The sequence below is a fragment of the Garra rufa genome, chromosome 8 (genome assembly GCF_049309525.1).
Source record: "Garra rufa chromosome 8, GarRuf1.0, whole genome shotgun sequence".
Taxonomy (NCBI): Eukaryota; Metazoa; Chordata; class Actinopteri; order Cypriniformes; family Cyprinidae; genus Garra; species Garra rufa.
The window spans coordinates 44,010,038-44,029,354 of record NC_133368.1 but is presented as its reverse complement, the minus strand read 5'-3'; the positions used below and the strand labels follow the sequence as shown (position 1 = coordinate 44,029,354).

General features: G+C 33.4%; 2 protein-coding genes across 2 annotated transcripts in view; both read right to left on the bottom strand.

Annotated features, from left to right (window-relative positions):
* fastkd1 (FAST kinase domains 1) overlaps positions 1-7,300 on the bottom strand; it is a 21,184-nt gene extending 13,884 nt beyond the window's left edge. Inside the window, exons 1-3 of the mRNA XM_073845129.1 lie at positions 7,072-7,300; positions 4,952-5,323; positions 3,674-3,742 (exon numbers count right to left, since the gene is read on the bottom strand). Coding sequence (XP_073701230.1) covers positions 3,674-3,742; positions 4,952-5,286 — 404 coding nt within the window. The 5' untranslated portion in view covers positions 5,287-5,323; positions 7,072-7,300. The remainder of the gene's footprint in view (positions 1-3,673; positions 3,743-4,951; positions 5,324-7,071) is intronic.
* A 1,109-nt stretch (positions 7,301-8,409) lies between these two features.
* cfap210 (cilia and flagella associated protein 210) lies at positions 8,410-19,290 on the bottom strand. Its single transcript, XM_073845186.1, has 9 exons — positions 19,132-19,290; positions 14,473-14,672; positions 12,939-13,112; positions 12,659-12,864; positions 12,423-12,579; positions 12,207-12,346; positions 10,520-10,712; positions 9,718-9,882; positions 8,410-8,763 (listed from the first exon to the last, which is right to left on the bottom strand). Exons 1-9 carry the CDS (start codon positions 19,196-19,198, stop codon positions 8,410-8,412), a joined length of 1,656 nt encoding a protein of 551 aa, XP_073701287.1. The 5' UTR covers positions 19,199-19,290.
* Between the last annotated feature and the right edge of the window lie 27 nt (positions 19,291-19,317).

Here is a 19,317-nt window from a genome sequence, read left to right as displayed (position 1 = left end):
AGAAAAATCAATAATTTTGACCCATACAATGTATTTTTGGCTATTGCTACAAATACACCCCAGCGACTTAAGACTGGTTTTGTGGTCCAGGGTCACACATACACTATATATATATACACATACACACACACACACACACACACACACACACACACACACACACACACACACACACACACACACACCACACACACACACACTACCGGTCAAAAGTTTGGGGTCAGTAAGAGTTGTAATGTTTTTAAATTAAGTCTCTTATGCTCATCAGTGCTGCATTTATTTCATCAAAAATATAGAAAAAAAACTGCAATATTGCGAAATGTTATTACAATATAAAATAATGGTTTCTATTGTAATATACTTTAAAATTTAATTTATTCCTGTGATGCAAAGCTGAATTTTCATCAGCTATTACTTCAGTCTTAAGTGTCACATGATCCGTCAGAAATCATTCTAATATACTGATTTATTATTAGAATGATCTATATTGGATCTATATATTGCAACAGTTGCCCTGCAAAGAATTTATTTAGAAATTGTGATATTATATTCTTTGATGAATAAAAAGCTCAAAAGAACAGCATTTATTCAAAATATAAATATTTTCTAACAACGTAAGTATTTGCTATCACTTTTTATCATTTTAACCCACCCTTGGTAAATAAAAGTATTAATTTCTTTCAAAAAAAAAAAAAAAAAAAAAAAAAGAAGAAAAATTTACTGACCCCAAAATTTATTCATACCCCTGGCAAATTCTGACTTAAAGTTACTTTTATTCAACCAACAAGTTTTTTTTGACCGGAAATGACACAGGCTTCTCCCTAAAGATAATAAGACGATGTACAAGAGGCATCATTGTAGAAAAATATTTCCCAGCTTTTATTTACATTTGAACCAAAAGTGGCATGTCCAAAATTATTCATACCCTTTGCAAACTGTCAGTCTATGGGAAAATCCAAAGTTCTATACCATTCCAAATAGTCCAAGCTGTTCTAAAGCATCCTAATTACCCTGATTCATTAGGAACAGCTGTTTTAATCAACTCAACAGGTGAAAAACAGAAGCTCCCTGCTGTTGGTTTGTGGAGTTATGGCTAAGACAAAGCAGCTCACTGAAGACCTGCGGCTGCGCATTGTGGCTGCTTACAAGTCAGGAAAGGGCTATAAGACTATATCTAAATGTTTTGAAGTTCCAGTGGCTACAGTGCAAAGTATTATTAAAAAATACAAGACGTTCCGCACTGTGAAAAATCTCAGAGGACGTGGTCGGAAGCTAAAAGTGACACCTGTGCTGTCCAGGAGGATAGTGAGAGAGGTAAAAAAGTATCCAAGGATCACCACCAAGGCCATCCTGATGAATCTGGGCTCTGCTGGTGGCAACATCTCAAGGCAGACAGTCCACAGACACTGCACACCGCTGGGTTCCACGGACACAGACCAAGGACGACACCACTTCTCCAGATAAGGCACACAAAAGCCCGCCTGGCCTTTGCAAATGCTCATCTGGTAGGGGTGCAACGGATCGCAGATGATCCGTGATGATCCGTACGGACCGGACCCCACGGTTCGGTACGCATGTGGTTCGCGGACTAACTGTTAAATGGAACCATCATAGAGTAAAAGTGTATAATTTGCACATGTTTTGTCTTGCCAATTTACCCATTCAAACTAAAGAGAACACGCGCGCTGTTTCTTTCTTTTTTTCCCCCTTTTTTTTACCGCTGCCGCACATACCTGAAGCGAGCACGCGCACAGAGAGAGAGACACGCGCGATTTAGACTGCGTGTTTCACAGATTGATTCCTCTTTAAAACTTCTCTTAACATACATACAAAGTTATGTTTAATACCCGTTTTGGTATTCTGTTGAACACAGTCGGTTATGTCTTCAGTGAACCGAAACAGCTGGGAAAGATGCGTGCCAGTATCAGAGACGTGCATTAGGCCTTAAAGAGACAGCGTCCTATAAATACCTGCAGTGAGAAGCACTAGTTATTTTACAATTAAATATTAAATTTCTGAACCTGAATACTAGTGTTATTGATTTTATTAGTAACTTTATGTTGTATTCATCTACACTTGTCATTTTTGTAATTGACTTTATTAGTTCAGTAGTAGTTTTTGCTGTGGATTAGAAGTACTTAAAGTTAGCATTCAGTAATTATAAAAAAAACTAAAACTAAACTTTTTTTTGTTTTGTTTGTTTTTTGCTGATCCGAAAAATGATCCGATCCGTGACTCCAAATCCGTGATATGATCCGAACCGTGAGTTTTGTGATCCGTTGCACCACTATCATCTGGACAAAGAATAAGACTTCTGGTCTTCTGTTTTATGGTCAGATGAAACAAAAATTGAATTGTTTGGCCACAATGATGTAGCCTTCATTTGGCGTAAAAAAAAAGCAGAAACCTTCAACCCTAAGAACACCATCCCCACTGTCAAACATGGTGGTGGGAAGCTAATGTTTTGGGGGTGTTTTTCAGCCGGTGGACCAGGGAACCTAATCACAGTAAACGCCTCTTGCACATCGTCTTATTATCATCGTCTTCTGGGAGACGTCTGTGTCATTCATATTTAAAAAAAAAACTTGCTGGTTGAATAAAAGTAACTTTAAGTCAGAATTGCCGGAATTTGCCAGGGGTATGAATAATTTCGGGCTTGACTGTATATACATAAATATATATATATATATATATATTTTTTTTTTTTAATGCATATTTTATAATAATATTCTTTATAATAATATTTATAATAATTTTGTAATTTTTTTCAGTTATTTATATAGAATATAAGCATATTTTGCATAAATAAATGTATATACATTACCAGTCAAAAGATGTTTTTTTGAAGAAGCTCATCAAGCCTGTGATTTCAAATCAGCTAAATTTTCAGCATCATTACTCCAGTCTTCAGTGTCACATGATCCTTCAGAAATCATTCTAATATGCTGATTTCCTGTTCAAGAATATTTTTTATTATTTTTTATTATCAATATTTAAAATTGATTTTTTTTCAGGATTCTTTGATGAATAGCAAGATCCAAAGTTTAGCATTTATCTAAAAAAAAGCTAAATTATAGAAATGAAAACTTTTATTTAGCAAAGATGCTTTAAATTGATCAAAAGTGATAAAGACATTTATAATGAATGTGCACTTTCTATTCATCAAAAAAACTGAAAAAAGTTTGTTTTCAACAAAATATATATAAAATGTTTTTGAGAAGCAAATCAGAAAATTAGATATTTCTGAATGATCATGTGACTGGAGTGAAGATGCTAAAAATTCAGCTTTGAAATCACAGGAATAAATTACATTTTAAAATACATTCAAACTGAAAACAGTTATTTTAAATAGTGAAAATATTTAAAATTTTTGGATCAAATAAATGCAGGCTTGGTGAGCAGAAGAGACTTCTTTAAAAAAAATATTTAAAAAATCTTACTGTCCAAAAACATTTGACTGGTAGTGTACATGTATATTTCACAATAAAAATATACACATATACATTCTGCATAAGCAGATTTACATGCATATTTTTCATATACATTTCAAATTTATATATAGAAACATATATGCTTAATTTGCATACAAATAAATGCATATATTTGCTTATTTTGCAATAATCATCCAATATATTTTACATATATTCATGCGCATATGGATGCATTCATGCACCTGTCTAGTCTGTTCCAAGCCTCTATTACCAGCTGCTGAACAAGAGAGTCATGGTGTTCGACCTGAAGCCTGCAAAACAAGACAAATGCAATCAAAGACTGGCTAATTCCCCACAAACATTTAATCAGAACACCATATGTACAGAGCATATTTAGCTCTGTTCCAGAACCAAGTAAGCCGGCTACATAGATAGCTGTCTACTAAGGGAGCATTATAACTTAAAGGGGTCATCGGATGCAAAACTCACTTTTACATGTTGTTTGAACATTAATGTGTGTTGGCAGTAGTACACAACCACCCTACAATGACAAAAATCCACCCAGTGGTATTTTTTTAATCTTTAAAAGTAATATCCCCTTTTCAAAATCAGGTCATTCTCAGCTTCTTGTCGGTGTGACGACACACAGTGATAGTTGATTGACATGAACGCCTTACCTTAGACCCGCCCTCACCGAGCTGAAACAGTCCGACTCCGATGGCCATTGTGTGACTCAGGTGCAGGGGAAGACAAGAATGTCTCTGATTGAGTGATTGGGGTGTTGGATGTAATATGTAATAATGGGATGTAATAATGTAATAATGAACAAAGCATTCATCATTTACTCCTGACATCTGAGCCGCTTTTCGGAAAGTGCCGATCCCGATCTACATATGCGTCTATGTTCGTGCAAATCATTCGTGATGCAGCTTCACCCACAGCAGAAGTGAGTATAAGGGTTTTTTATGCATCTTTACAAATGGCCTTTCTTAATAATGTGCTAGTTAGCAAGTTTCACAGTTAAACACGGCTAAAGTAAACATTACGGCTTGTCATCCCACAGCAGAGAGGGGCGGGTCGAGCAGAGCTCATTAGCATTTAAAGGAACATGCTGGGCTGGTTTTGACAAGGCAAATAGAGTGTTTTTTACACTAGCATTGAGAAGTTTTATCCAAAGTATATTATAGACTTCTCAATGAGACCCTTAAGAATCATATCAACTTGTGGAAAATGGGCATACAATGACCCCTTTAAATGAAACAGGACCAAATGCTTATAAAACTACTTGATTCAAAACAAACTGGACAGAGGAAAAATGTATAACCCAACACTCTAAATATGCACAAACATTGTGCGTTTTTAAAATAAGTATCAATTTTTAATTTCTCTCCATTTGAACTTTTTTTAATGCAATGTATTGCTTTTTCCCAAAGAATTCATGCAATTTTGCTACAAGCTATCTCAAAATGCAGCTTGATGCCTACCTATAATACTATCTAGATAGCTAACAGACTCTGTACCTGAGCACAAAATAAAGCAGGTTCACCACTGAAGCATCATCCATGAGGCTGATCTTGTTTTCAGCCAGAACTTGAAGCGTCAAGAACTGAGGGTGATTCCGGACCTGCTTGACTGTCCTGAGCATCTGAGGCCGCTCTTTTTGAAACTTCCACAGCCGTTTGATAGCATAGCTCACATGATTTACGGTCAGTTTGGCTTTGTTCCGGCCCACCACATCGAACACCTGGTCTTCAGCAGCACACGTCTGAAGCTGGTCTAGAACCTGATCACGGCTGACGGCCCCACTGTGAAACAGCCTGCGGGAACATGCCCGAAACGATCGCAGCCGGAACATGGCAGAGGACGGCCGGTGTCAGGATAAACTCCACATACTAGACAGATCAGACGCAACTGAGAATCAGATCATCAGGTTTTCCATGTCAGCTTGAATGCTGTTATTGAAGCAAAAGATCGTATTGTCAAATATTAAGACATTCTCAAATACAAGCCTGCATTTATGTACAGCAAAAACAGTCAAATTTAGAAACATTTTTTACCATTTAAAGTAACTATTTTCTATTTGAATATATTTTAAAATGTAATTTATTCCTGTGATTTCAAAGCTGAATTTTAAGCATCATTACTCCAGTCACATGATCCTTCAGAAATCATTCTAACAGTCTGATTTGCTGCTCAAAAAACATTTATTATTATTATTATTATTATTATTATGTTGAAGTACAATTTTTCAGGTTTAATTTTTTATTTATTTATATTGAATATATATAAGCATATTTTGCAATAATCATAAAATTTATTTTACATAAATGGATGCATTTATATTGCCATTTAAATGTTTTTCGAAAAAATATTTTATGCACATCAAGGCAGCAATGTCAAATGTCAAAAATACAGAAAAAAAACTGTAATATTGTGAAATACAGTATATCACAGTTTAAAATATTGGTTTTTAAGATATCATTTATTCATGATGCAAAGCTAAATTTTTAATCAGCCATTACTCCAGTAAGTGTCACATGATTCTTCATAAATCATTCTAATATGCTGATTTATTATTAATATTGGAAACAGTTGTGCTGCTTATTATTTTTTTGGAACCTGTGTTTTTTCAGGGTTCTTTGATGAATAAAAAGTAAAAAAGAACAGCATTTATTAAAAATAGAAATCTTTGATATCACTTTTTATCAATTTAACACATCCTTGATGAATAAAAGTATTAATTTCTTTCAAATAAGAAAGAATAAGAATTCACTGGCCACAACTTTTTAAATGCTAGTTTATTTGTTACAAAATGTCTTTATTTTAAATAAAAAATGTAATATTTTCTACTATTTAAAATAACTGTTTTCTATTTGAATATATTTTAAAATCTGATGATGATTTGCTGCTCAAAAAACATTTATTATTATTATTGTCATGTTAAAATTACCTTGTAAAATAAAAGTATTAATTTCTATCATTTCTTTCCCAAAAAAAGTATACTGACTCCAAGCTTCTAAATGGTATATTGTATAATGTTACGAAAGCTTTTTATTTCAAATAAATACGGATATTTGGATCTTTCTATTCATCAAGAATCCTGAAAAAAATGTACTTTAATATTGAAAATAATGCAAATCTGCATTGCAGAATGATTTCTGAAGGATCATGTGACACTGAAAACTGGAGTAATGATGATTTGAATTTAAAAAAAATTTAGCTTTGATCAAAGGAATAAATTACATTTTTAAATAAATTCACATATTAAAGTTATTTTGAAATGTACTGTTTTTGCTGTACTTTGGATCTAATAAACACAGGCTTTGTGAGCAGAAGAGACTTCTTTAGAAAACATTACAAATCTGGTAATGTATATATCTGTTTTATTACAATAAATGTTTGATAAAAGCTTCTTAGTTCTGCTTTTCCCATAACATAAATTAGCTAAATTCTGATTTGTAATCAGACCCATATCTAATGCCCTTAACATGTCTGCTAGAAAGTCAACTAGCAAACACATGCTTAAGAGTTAGAGTTAGTTGTTTACACTTAAAGTCAGCTCCTTCTGACAGCAGCAGATGTGTTGGACAGGATCATGTGCTTTATATAAATAAAACCGGTTAAGAGAGAGTCACAGTACCTTTATCAGACTGCCATGCCATAACACACATGTAACGTTACACAGAGCACGAGTGTCCTGTGCTGCAACAGATCACGTGTTAGAGGACAGATGTGCTCAGAGGAGTTTACAGTCCCGCAGATGCCCGCTACTCCTTGTGTTTGATGTACAGCTGCTTAACGTGCATGTAAGAACAATGTTTTATAACCCATGTGCAGAGAAAAGGGCAAATCTTAGGTGTCATGGTCAATGCTGCTACTGGCTTCCTGTTTAATGATGCGCAAAGACAAAAGTCACGGCGCCTGTCAAAATAAAAGTCACGTCCTGTGACAGAATCGGACAAGAATACATTTGGAGGAGGGATATATAAATGTATTATTAATATAGATATACAAATAATGCCTATCTTGATCATTTTGTGTTGTTCTTGTATGATTAAAAAAATAGCTAAAATATTAATTAGTTTTAATAAAGGGTTTGCACTTGGGTCGCGATTTGGCGGCCAGACCAGCCATACTCGAATGTAAACTACAGCATGGATTACACTGTTAATGTACTACTGAATACGTTGTTCTGCTACTTTATGCTGACTAAACCACGAAAAAAGTGTGGAAGCTGCTATATCATATAGAGAATGACTTTGTAAGCAGGAAAGGGAGCAATAGTTTGACAAACTAAAGTTAACAGGTGGTAAAAACACATTAGAGCAGTATTAATTAAGATATTAGCCTAACATTTCACCTACCTGACCAGAAATTATAAGAACATGAATGTTGTCAAGATTCTTGCCCTGGAAATCCTGGTTCAGTGGCCAAGGAATTTCAGTGACTCTTCTTCTTGATTTGTTAACTTTTGTCAGTCTATTGTACTCCAAATGTTTTGTCCTGGTCTGGCCGATTAGTACAATCCAAAACATGACAATAATTGCTCATTTTCAGCAGCAATAATCAGCAAAATATATGAGTTTTGTTCGGTTCAGGGAAATTGTTGACGTTCAGTGCTGCTAATATGGCCAATGTGTCATGAAAACACTCTATTATGAACACTTTTCAGGTAATAGTAAAATAATTATTAGATTGAATTTTTCTAATTTTAAATATTAATTCTAAATATTTTCATATATTTTTATATAGGCATCCCAAAGCAAAATCATACTTTAGTTTGACTTCCAATTTAGTGTTTTTTTTAGGAACAATACTTTTATTATAATCATTTTTTTTTTTCAAACATCAGAACCATTTTTGGGCTTAAAGACCAATATTATCATAAAAACCCATCAATTACAATTTCTTTTGCATAAAATCTTTATTACTGCAATGGTAAGAGAGAGTCATTATAACAACTAGATATTGTGACGTGTTACCAGGTGAATCCAAGTCTTTTCTTGGACTGTTGAATGTCAGGGTTCTCGTTCAGCTCTTTTACATTTTGAGTGGTGCCGCTCACATAACTGGGCATCTGAACACCCGACTCATCGTGGACTAGATAACTTGGTCTAAGTCCACCAAAGACGGGCCCCAGACCCCCTCCGATGCCCTCTCTGGCAGCCTTCAGGAGCGGGTAGGTGTTTCTCCCTGCCTTCCCGGCTGTTTCAATGACCTGTTTGGCGTAATTCTGAAACTGGTTTTCCTCTTCAACGATAAGAGCGGTGTTCCTCACCACAAAGTCTTTGTCGTCTTTTTTTGTGCGGTGATGCCTTGCACGTTTTTCAGCCTTCACAAAAACAGTGTTGCATTTGAAAGAAATCATAGTTAAATGCATAGCATAAAACATATTAAAGATATAGTTCACCCAAAGATAGGAATTTGCTGAGAAGTTACTAATCCTCAGGCCATCCAAGATGTACAGTTGAGGTCAAAAGTTTACATACATCTTGCAGAATTTGCAAAATGTTAACCTGAATAAGATATTTCACATAAAAGACATATAGTCCACAAGAGAAAATAATAGTTGAATTTATAAAAATGACCCCTTCAAAAGTTTACATACGCTTGATTCTTAATACTGTGTTACCTGAATGATCCACATCTGTGTTTTTCTTGTTTGTCCTGAGCAGTTAAACTGCCAGCTGCTCTTAAGAAAAATCCTACAGGTCCCACAAATTCTTTGATTTTTCAGCATTTTTGTGTATTTGAACCCTTTCCAACAATGACTGTATGATTTTGAGATCCATCTTTTCACACTGAGGACAACTGAGGGACTCATATGCAACTATTACAGAAGGTTTAATTGCTTACTGATGCTCCAGAAAGAAACACAATGCATTAAGAGCCAGAGGGTGAAAACTTTTGAACAGAATGGAGATGTGTACATTTTTCTTATTCTGCCTAAATATCTTATTTTTTTTTTCATTTAGTACTGCCCTTCAGAAGCTACAGAAGATACTTACATGTTCCCCAGAAGACAAAATAAGTTAAATTTACTCTGATCTTCAAATTCAAAAAGTTTTCATCCCTGGCTCTTAATGCATTGTGTTTCCTTCTGAAGCATCAGTGAGTGTTTGAACCTTGATTGAAAATTGGTGAGCAAGTGATATGATGCTACATTTCTCCAAATCTATTCTGATGAACAAACAATCTCATCTACATCTTGGATGACAGGAGGGTAAGTGCATTTTCAGCAAATTTTCATTTTTGTGTGGCCTGTTTCTTTAAAAGCTATACCCACCATTTCCTGTATATAGATGTCTTGTAGTGTTTTTCCTTCTTCTCTAGCTTTCTGAGCTTTAAGTTCTTGCTTTTCCATAAAGATTTTATAAGCTTCCGTCTTTGCATTCAGCATTTCCAGGGCTTTCTGTTTCTCTTCCTCTTCCTTTCGTTCCTGCTCTTTCCTCTAGCATAGGGTTAAGAAAATATTTATTTTAGTATATGTATTTAAAATTATATATAAACAGTTTAATGTTCATAATGCAACGTTACTTTGGTAAAATCACTGTAATAGATGGCCTCTTGTCACTAGTTGCTTTACTTTAATCAAATATCTAAATAATAATGCATCCATTACAAGAAAGTTTTCAAAAAATTAAATCATTTGCTTGCACAAATATGTGACCCTGAAACACAAAACCAGCCATAAGCCATTTCTTTAAAACTGAATAAATAAGCTTTCCATTGATGTATGGTTTGTAAGGATAGGACAATATTTGTCTGAGATACAACTATTTGAAAATCTGGAGTCTGAGGGTGCAAAAAAAAATCTAAATATTGAGAAAATCGCCTTTAAAGTTGTCCAAATGAAGTTCTTAGTAATGCATATTACTAAGTTTTGATATATTTACGGTAGAAAATTTACAAAATATTTTCATGGAACAAAATGTTTACTTAATATCCTAATGATGTTTGGCATAAAATAAAAAATCTGTAATTTTGACCCATACCATGTATTTTTGGCTATGGCTACAAATATACCTGTGCTACTTAAGACTGGTTTTGTGGTCCAGGGTCACATATATTAAAAACATGTCATTTACCATGGACTCTCTGTGTGCAGCAATGGAGTTCAACATGGCTGCATGTTTTTCTTCTTTCTCACGCTGTTCTCGGGCCAGTTTGGCCTCACGTTCAGCAACCGCTTTTGCGATGACCTCTTCCTCATTGCTGATTTGTTGCTGCTTCTGAACAGCTAACTTCTGTATAATAGTCTCTCTGTGTCTTTGGAGCTCTCTGAAACAAAAAGAAATGCAAATACAAGCCCAGTGCTGAGACAAAGCAAGCAGTGAATTATTCTTTCTCTCCAGGGTTCCCACATTGCACCCACGCAATGAATTTCCGTGACTTTTTCCATAACCTTTTCAGTTAGATGTAATTCATGGATAAACATGGTGTAGAAATATCCATTTGTAGGTCAACTGAATTAGGACATTTATTATTAGTCTGAGTGTATTAATGTTCTAGATTGGAGATCTAAATAAATCTGAAATAAAAAATTAATATTAGGAAAAACTTAATCTAAGTGAAATAAAATAAGTTAGTACTAAAACTATTCAAATTAAAACAATGAATAAAATGAAAGTTAAACAGGGTTATTATAGTTAACTAAAACTAAAACTGAAAGTAACAATAAAACCATTAAATAGAATAACATAAAAGTTAACAAAAACTATACAGACACATACAAAAAATACTAAAAATGACAAAAAAAGCAACAAATTTAATTAAACAAAAATATGAATTAACATAAAAATATGAAGATATTTTTTTTTACAAATATTAACGCTATAATATTAACACTACAATATTGAAAAACTATAATAGTATCTCAAAGATAGTAAAATATAAAATGTAATATATTATAACAATTAAACAAATATTTAAAATATGTAATATAAAATATATTACAAATATATATACAAATACTAGGATATATTTATTGTAACAAAAGTATTAATAATTATTAACACAAATTCTTTATAGATTATAATAATTTATATCATGTTTTTGTGTGTGTGTGTGTGTGTGTGTGTGTGTATATATATATATATTATTTTTTTTTTTTTAAATGGAATATATATATATTTACAAATAATATAGAAAATATTACAATATATTCTAATATAATTATTAATTATTACATTTTATATATTATAATAATTTATATAATGTATACAAGATGTAATACAAATATAAAATATATTTTAAAATATCTAGAAATATTAGAATATATTTATGTTTATTTTTATATAATTATTAAAACTAATTAATTATATATAATGTAATATATCAATATAAAATATATAAAAATATAAATTTAACAAAATATCTAGAAATATTAGAATATATTTACTCTAATATAATTATTAAAACATTATTTATAGATTATTTATTTTTTTAATATCTATAAATTCTGTAATTTATAAATAGTACTAAAACAACAAATAAGTCCATGAGGTCTAGAAAAATCAGCATTTTAAAATAACATGCCAAATCTATTTTAGCTGTTATTTACACTTTAATATATCAAGTTTAGTATGGGTTGGAAGAGTTAAACATAAGTAGTCAACATTCTGTGTTGTATACGGTTAGTAAAAAAAGCTTTCATAAATATAAAATACGCTCCTGAAAATGAATTACAAGCTAATTTCTGGCACTGGTAGGAATCCTGTCATTTTTGTATACCTACAAGAAACATTTACAGTGTTCACATGTAATTTACAGTACCTAAACATTTCCTCCTGCTTGTCCTTCCTCATTTTCATGACTTTTTCTTTGTGTTTGGCGAGCTGCTTGCATTTCTCCTCCTCTTCCTCCTGCCTCTGAGCCTCTGTTGCTTTCATCAGCTCTCTGTTGGTCAAATAGTCCTGATGGAAGACAGAAGAATGGATTTCAAATCAGCATCTGATTCAATCTATCGGTAAATATTCACAACCGTCTTACCTGATGAGCCTTCATCGCGCTTATCTTCTCTTCCTCCCTCTTGCGTTCGTTCATGGACTGCTCCCACAGATGAAGATCTCTGAGTCGCTCAATTTCTTCAGCCTCACGTTTGACCTCCTGCCTCTCCTGCTCTTTCTTCCTTTCGTGATCTTTTATCCTAATAGAGCAGGAAACATCAGGTCCTTTTCATTATATTCTTAGGTTTTGCATTGTTGCCCACTTTAATGTTTCCTTACTGTTGTTTCAAGCTCTCAGCAGTGGTCAGCTGTTCTTGTTTCCTCTGTATGGCTTTCTGCTGCTCCTGCTGGAGGGACTGTTCTTCTCTGCAAGCCATTTCAGCTAGGATATCTCTGTCTATGTCTTTGCTGACATTCTGCTTCATTTGCTTTAGCTTGATCTGAGCCTCTCTTTCCTTCAGAACTTCTGCCAGCAACAGACCACTCTATAAAAAACAAAAAGATAGTTTACTAACATTTCAAAACAGGAAAGTGTGGTCGAATAATGTGAGACACACACATGGAAGCCTTTCACTCTGTCGGTCTGGTAGTACTGCTGGGTTTTTGCTTTCTCAATGGCCTCCTTTCGTATCTGGGCTTGGTATTTGGCTTCTTCTATGTCAATTTGTTTCCTCTCTTCTTCTTCGATCGCCTCTCGGATTTTTTTCGCCTCTAGCTTTTTTTGTCGTTGACCCTGTAAGGGAAAAAATCTGATTTGTTTTTTTCCATGGAAGAAATGTTGCAAAAGTGAAATGCATAGCTTATATTAACCTGACCATTCATATAAATTGTATTGGTTTTTAGTAATTTTAACTTTTTTTTTATACACTACAAGGCAAATAAGTACGATTTTTTTATATTTTTTTAAAGAAGTCTCTTCTGCTCACCAAGCCTGCATTTATTTGATCCAAAGTACAGCAAACTAAAAAGCAAATTAATTTTAAATGTTTAATATTTAAAATAACTGCTTTCTATTTGAATATATTTAAAGTAAAATGTAATTCATTCCTGTGATCAAAGCAAAATTTTCTCATGAATATAATAATACATGTTTTTTTGATCAGCAAATCAGAATATTACAATGATTTCAGAAGGATTATGTGATGAGTAATGATGCAAAAAAAAATCAGCTTTGGGATCACAGGAATAAATTACATTTTAAAATATATTCGAATAGAAAACAGTTATTTTAAATCATAAAAATATTTAAAATTTTTACTGTTTTTGCTGTACTTTGAATCAAATAAAGCAGGCTTGGTGGGCAGAAGAGACTTCTTTAAAAAACATTTAAAATTTTACAGCTCAAAAACTTTTGACTGGTAGTGTATATATAGCTTTTAATCATTACTTTTGATCATTTGAGTTATTTTTGTACATTGAGTTAAACTAAATTAAAATGAGAAATGCCTCGGCATATAAAAAAAGTTTTATATTTATTTTATTTTCATTCACATAAATTTTGCTTAAAGTAACAACATTAAAATGGTATTTATTTTATTTTTAGTTTTACTGACTATAATAACCCTGTTCTAAACATAACAGGCATACCAATGAGTACAAAATTTTCACAGTGGCATTATAATAAAATATTACATACAAATATTATAATAAATTATATCCTTACATAGAAAATTTTATAATAGACTATTTTATTAACTAAATCTTTCAAAATTCAAAAGATTCATTAAAAAGTTATACATTTGTGACCCTGGACCACAAAACCAGTCACAATCTGACTAATAATCTTTCCATTGATGTATGGTTTGTTAGGATAGGACTATATTTGGCCGCGATACAGCTATTTGAAAATATGGAGTCTGAGGGTGAAAGGATGAAGTTCTTAGTAAAGCATATTACTAATCATTTTTGCCATAAAAGAAAAATCAATAATTTTGACCCATACAATGTATTTTTGGCTATTGCTACAAATATACCTGTGCTTCTCAAGGGTTCAGGGTCACATTTATGCATATTTTGGCAAGTATTTCAAGCAAGTATTGCTAAGTATGTCTATTAAGAAAGCTACAAATACACAAATTCCAGTGCGTACTTACAGCAATGGTGTTGGACCAGTGTTTTACGAGCTCTTTAGAGCGCATGTGCAGTGCCTCCCGCTGTTCGGCTGCTGCAATTACACTTCTGTTGTGCTGATTGATACCGTTCACACTGTCCTGCAGACGCTGCCAGTCTGATTTGGATAAAACCACCACTTGACGAAGATCCGCTTCGGTTTTCTCCACATCGGAGCTCACAACTGTGACAACATATTTCCAAATGATTATAAACTGTAGCCTAATTATGAGAAAGCCAACTTACTGAAATGCTATTTAAATTTACAGTTATTTTTCTGAGACTAAAATTTCTGACTGCTACTCCTCCGACCTAGATCTTTAACTTTACAAACTCCAAACTCAGCCCAGATCTCCAGACTGATCTGACTCCAGTTGCTATATCTTTTCTAACTGATCAGACTTACAGTTTTCCTAAAATGACGATTAAAACTTGGGAAAATCCCATAGACTTACATTGAGGGAATGTTCAAATGAGCCAACACTATTCAAACTCCAACTGTCAAAACTCCCAGAATCCTTTGAGACTCAATCAAAGTCCCTTTAAGCAAAGAGTACAGAATACATATATCCGACGAGAACTGCCTCATCAATAAATGCTATATTTCAGGCTAGATGAGCCGGTGCGTATGCGCAGTAGCGCGCCTATTGTTTCTATAGCAACCGGGACTTCTAACCATATGCTTCCAGAGCCGTTGAGACTTGCTAATCATGCTAGAAACATGCTAACAACATGCATATAATGCTAGAAACATGCTAGTAACTTGCTAATCATGCTAGAAACATGCTAACAACATGCATATAATGCTAGAAACATGCTAGTAACTTGCTAATCATGCTAACAACAGGCCACTAATGCTAACATGATGCTAGCGACATTCTAATTATGCTAGCAACATGCTAGTAACAGGCTAATCATGTTAGAAACATGCTAATAATTTGCTAATCATGCTAACAATATGGTAATCATGCTAGAAACATGCTAACAACATGCATATAACGCTAGAAACATGCTAGTAACTTGCTAATCATGCTAGAAACATGCTAACAACATGCATATAATGCTAGAAACATGCTAGTAAGTAACTTGCTAATCATGCTAGAAACATGTTAACAACATGCATATAATGCTAGAAACATGCTAGTAACTTGCTAATCATGCTAGAAACGTGCTAACAACATGCATATAATGCTAGAAACATGCTAGTAACTTGCTAATCATGTTAACATCAGGCCACTAATGCTAACATGATGGTAGCGGCATTCTAATTATGCTAGCAACATGCTAATAACAGGCTAATCATGTTAGAAACATGCTAACAACATGCATATAATGCTAGAAACATGCTAGTAACTTGCTAATCATGCTAGAAACATGCTAACAACATGCATATAACGGTAGAAACATGCTAGTAACTTGCTAATCATGCTAGAAACATGCTAACAACATGCATATAATGCTAGAAACATGCTAGTAACTTGCTAATCATGCTAGAAACATGCTAACAACATGCATATAATGCTAGAAACATGCTAGTAACTTGCTAATCATGTTAACAACAGGCCACTAATGCTAACATGATGCTAGCGGCATTCTAATTATGGTAGCAACATGCTAATAACAGGCTAATCATGTTAGAAACATGCAAAAAATTTGCTAATCATGCTAACAATATGGTAATCATGCTAGAAACATGCTAACAACATGCATATAACGCTAGAAACATGCTAGTAACTTGCTAATCATGCTAGAAACATGCTAACAACATGCATATAATGCTAGAAACATTCTAGTAACTTGCTAATCATGCTAGAAACATGCTAACAACATGCATATAATGCTAGAAACATGCTAGTAACTTCCTAATCATGCTAGAAAAATGCTAACAACATGCATATAATGCTAGAAACATGCTAGTAACTTGCTAATCATGTTAACAACAGGCCACTAATGCTAACATGATGCTAGCGGCATTCTAATTATGCTAGCAACATGCTAATAACAGGCTAATCATGTTAGAAAGATGCTAATAATTTGCTAATCATGCTAACAATATGGTAATCATGCTAGAAACATGCTAACAACATGCATATACTGCTAGAAACATGCTAGTAACTTGCTAATCATGCTAGAAACATACTAAAAACATGCATATTATGCTAGAAACATGCCAGTAACTTGCTAATCATGCTAGAAACATGCTAACAACATGCATATAATGCTAGAAACATGCTAGTAACTTGCTAATCATGCTAGAAACATGCTAACAACATGCATATAATGCTAGAAACATGCTAGTAACTTGCTAATCATGTTAACAACAGGCCACTAATGCTAACATGATGCTAGCGGCATTCTAATTATGCTAGCAACATGCTAATAACAGGCTAATCATGTTAGAAACATGCTAAAAATTTGCTAATCATGCTAACAATATGGTAATCATGCTAGAAACATGCTAACAACATGCATATAATGCTAGAAACATGCTAGTAACTTGCTAATCATGCTAGAAACATGCTAACAACATGCATATAATGCTAGAAACATGCTAGTAACTTGCTAATCATGTTAACAACAGGCCACTAATGCTAACATGATGCTAGCGGCATTCTAATTATGCTAGCAACATGCTAATAACAGGCTAATCATGTTAGAAACATGCTAAAAATTTGCTAATCATGCTAACAATATGGTAATCATGCTAGAAACATGTTAACAACATGCATATAACGCTAGAAACATGCTAGTAACTTGCTAATCATGCTAGAAACATGCTAACAACATGCATATAATGCTAGAAACATGCTAGTAACTTCCTAATCATGCTAGAAAAATGCTAACAACATGCATATAACGCTAGAAACATGCTAGTAACTTGCTAATCATGCTAGAAACATGTTAACAACATGCATATAATGCTAGAAACATGCTAGTAACTTGCTAATCATGTTAACAACAGGCCACTAATGCTAACATGATGCTAGCGGCATTCTAATTATGCTAGCAACATGCTAATAACAGGCTAATCATGTTAGAAACATGCTAATAATTTGCTAATCATGCTAACAATATGGTAATCATGCTAGAAACATGCTAACAACATGCATATAATGCTAGAAACATGCTAGTAACTTGTTAATCATGCTAGAAACATGCTAACAACATGCATATAATGCTAGAAACATGCTAGTAACTTGCTAATCATGCTAGAAACATGCTAACAACGTGCATATAATGTTAGAAACATGCTAGTAAGTAACTTGCTAATCATGCTAGAAACATGTTAACAACATGCATATAATGCTAGAAACATGCTAGTAACTTGCTAATCATGCTAGAAACATGCTAACAACATGCATATAATGCTAGAAACATGCTAGTAACTTGCTAATCATGTTAACATCAGGCCACTAATGCTAACATGATGCTAGCGGCATTCTAATTATGCTAGCAACATGCTAATAACAGGCTAATCATGTTAGAAACATGCTAAAAATTTGCTAATCATGCTAACAATATGGTAATCATGCTAGAAACATGCTAACAACATGCATATAATGCTAGAAACATGCTAGTAACTTGCTAATCATGCTAGAAACATGCTAACAACATGCATATAATGTTAGAAACATGCTAGTAACTTGCTAATCATGCTAGAAACATGCTAACAACATGCATATAATGCTAGAAACATGCTAGTAACTTGCTAATCATGCTAGAAACATGCTAACAACATGCATATAATGCTAGAAACATGCTAGTAACTTGCTAATCATGTTAACAACAGGCCACTAATGCTAACATGATGCTAGCGGCATTCTAATTATGCTAGCAACATGCTAATAACAGGCTAATCATGTTAGAAACATGCTAATAATTTGCTAATCATGCTAACAATATGGTAATCATGCTAGAAACATGCTAACAATATGCATATATTGCTAGAAACATGCTAGTAACTTGCTAATCATGCTAGAAACATACTAACAACATGCATATTATGCTAGAAACATGCCAGTAACTTGCTAATCATGCTAGAAACATGCTAACAACATGTTAATGATACTAACAATGTGCTATCATCATGCTATTGACATGTTAATCATGTTACAAACATGCTAACAACATGCTAATAATGTTAGAAACATGCTAGTGCCTTGATAATCATGCTAGAAACATGGTAATGATGTTAACATGTTAGCAACACGCTATTGACATGTTAATCATGTTACAAACATGCTAGAAACATGTTAACAACATGCTAATAATTTTTAAAAACATGCTAGTAACTTGCTAATCATGCTATCTACATGCTAGTAATATGCTAAATAAGCTATAAACATGCTAGCAAAATGCTAAAACATGCTATCTATCCTTTTATCATCCATCTGACAGACTGTAACTGTTACTGCCTTTCGAAACATTTCAGCTTTAAAACTATTTTCAACTTTTTTTCAAAACCTTAAAATTAAAGTTTCTAAAACTTTTAAAACTTTTTAAAACCTTTAAACTTTTTGACACTTTCTGATCAGGCTTTTTCAAGCCAACTTAAACTTTTTTATCTAGTTATAATTCATATATGTTATCTTCTTTATCTATCTCGGCGCACTAGTTAGCAAGTTCAGTCAGTACATTCTCACCTTGTTTGCTCGATCCTTTCCTCCGGCCGTACTGAACCACACCTGTTTTCATGGAGGCTGATGACATTATAACCGCTTTTTTAAATGTCCTGTCACATTCGTTGATCTTGAGGTACACTGAGATCTTTATATGTTATTATTTCTTCATGCATCAGCAAACTTGGCTAACGCTGGTAACATACTCGG

What these genes read in the sequence shown, in the direction of transcription:
- cfap210 (XM_073845186.1), bottom strand. Translation starts at nt 19,198, where the DNA reads ATGTCATCAGCCTCCATGAAAACAGGTGTGGTTCAGTACGGCCGGAGG. An exon ending in AAGCAGGAGGAAATGTTTAG is followed by an intron (nt 10,713 to 12,206) that starts GTACTGTAAATT and finishes TTTTTGTTTCAG; the next exon opens with AGAGCTCCAAAGACACAGAG. An exon ending in CTGCACACAGAGAGTCCATG is followed by an intron (nt 9,883 to 10,519) that starts GTAAATGACATG and finishes ACCCTATGCTAG; the next exon opens with AGGAAAGAGCAGGAACGAAA.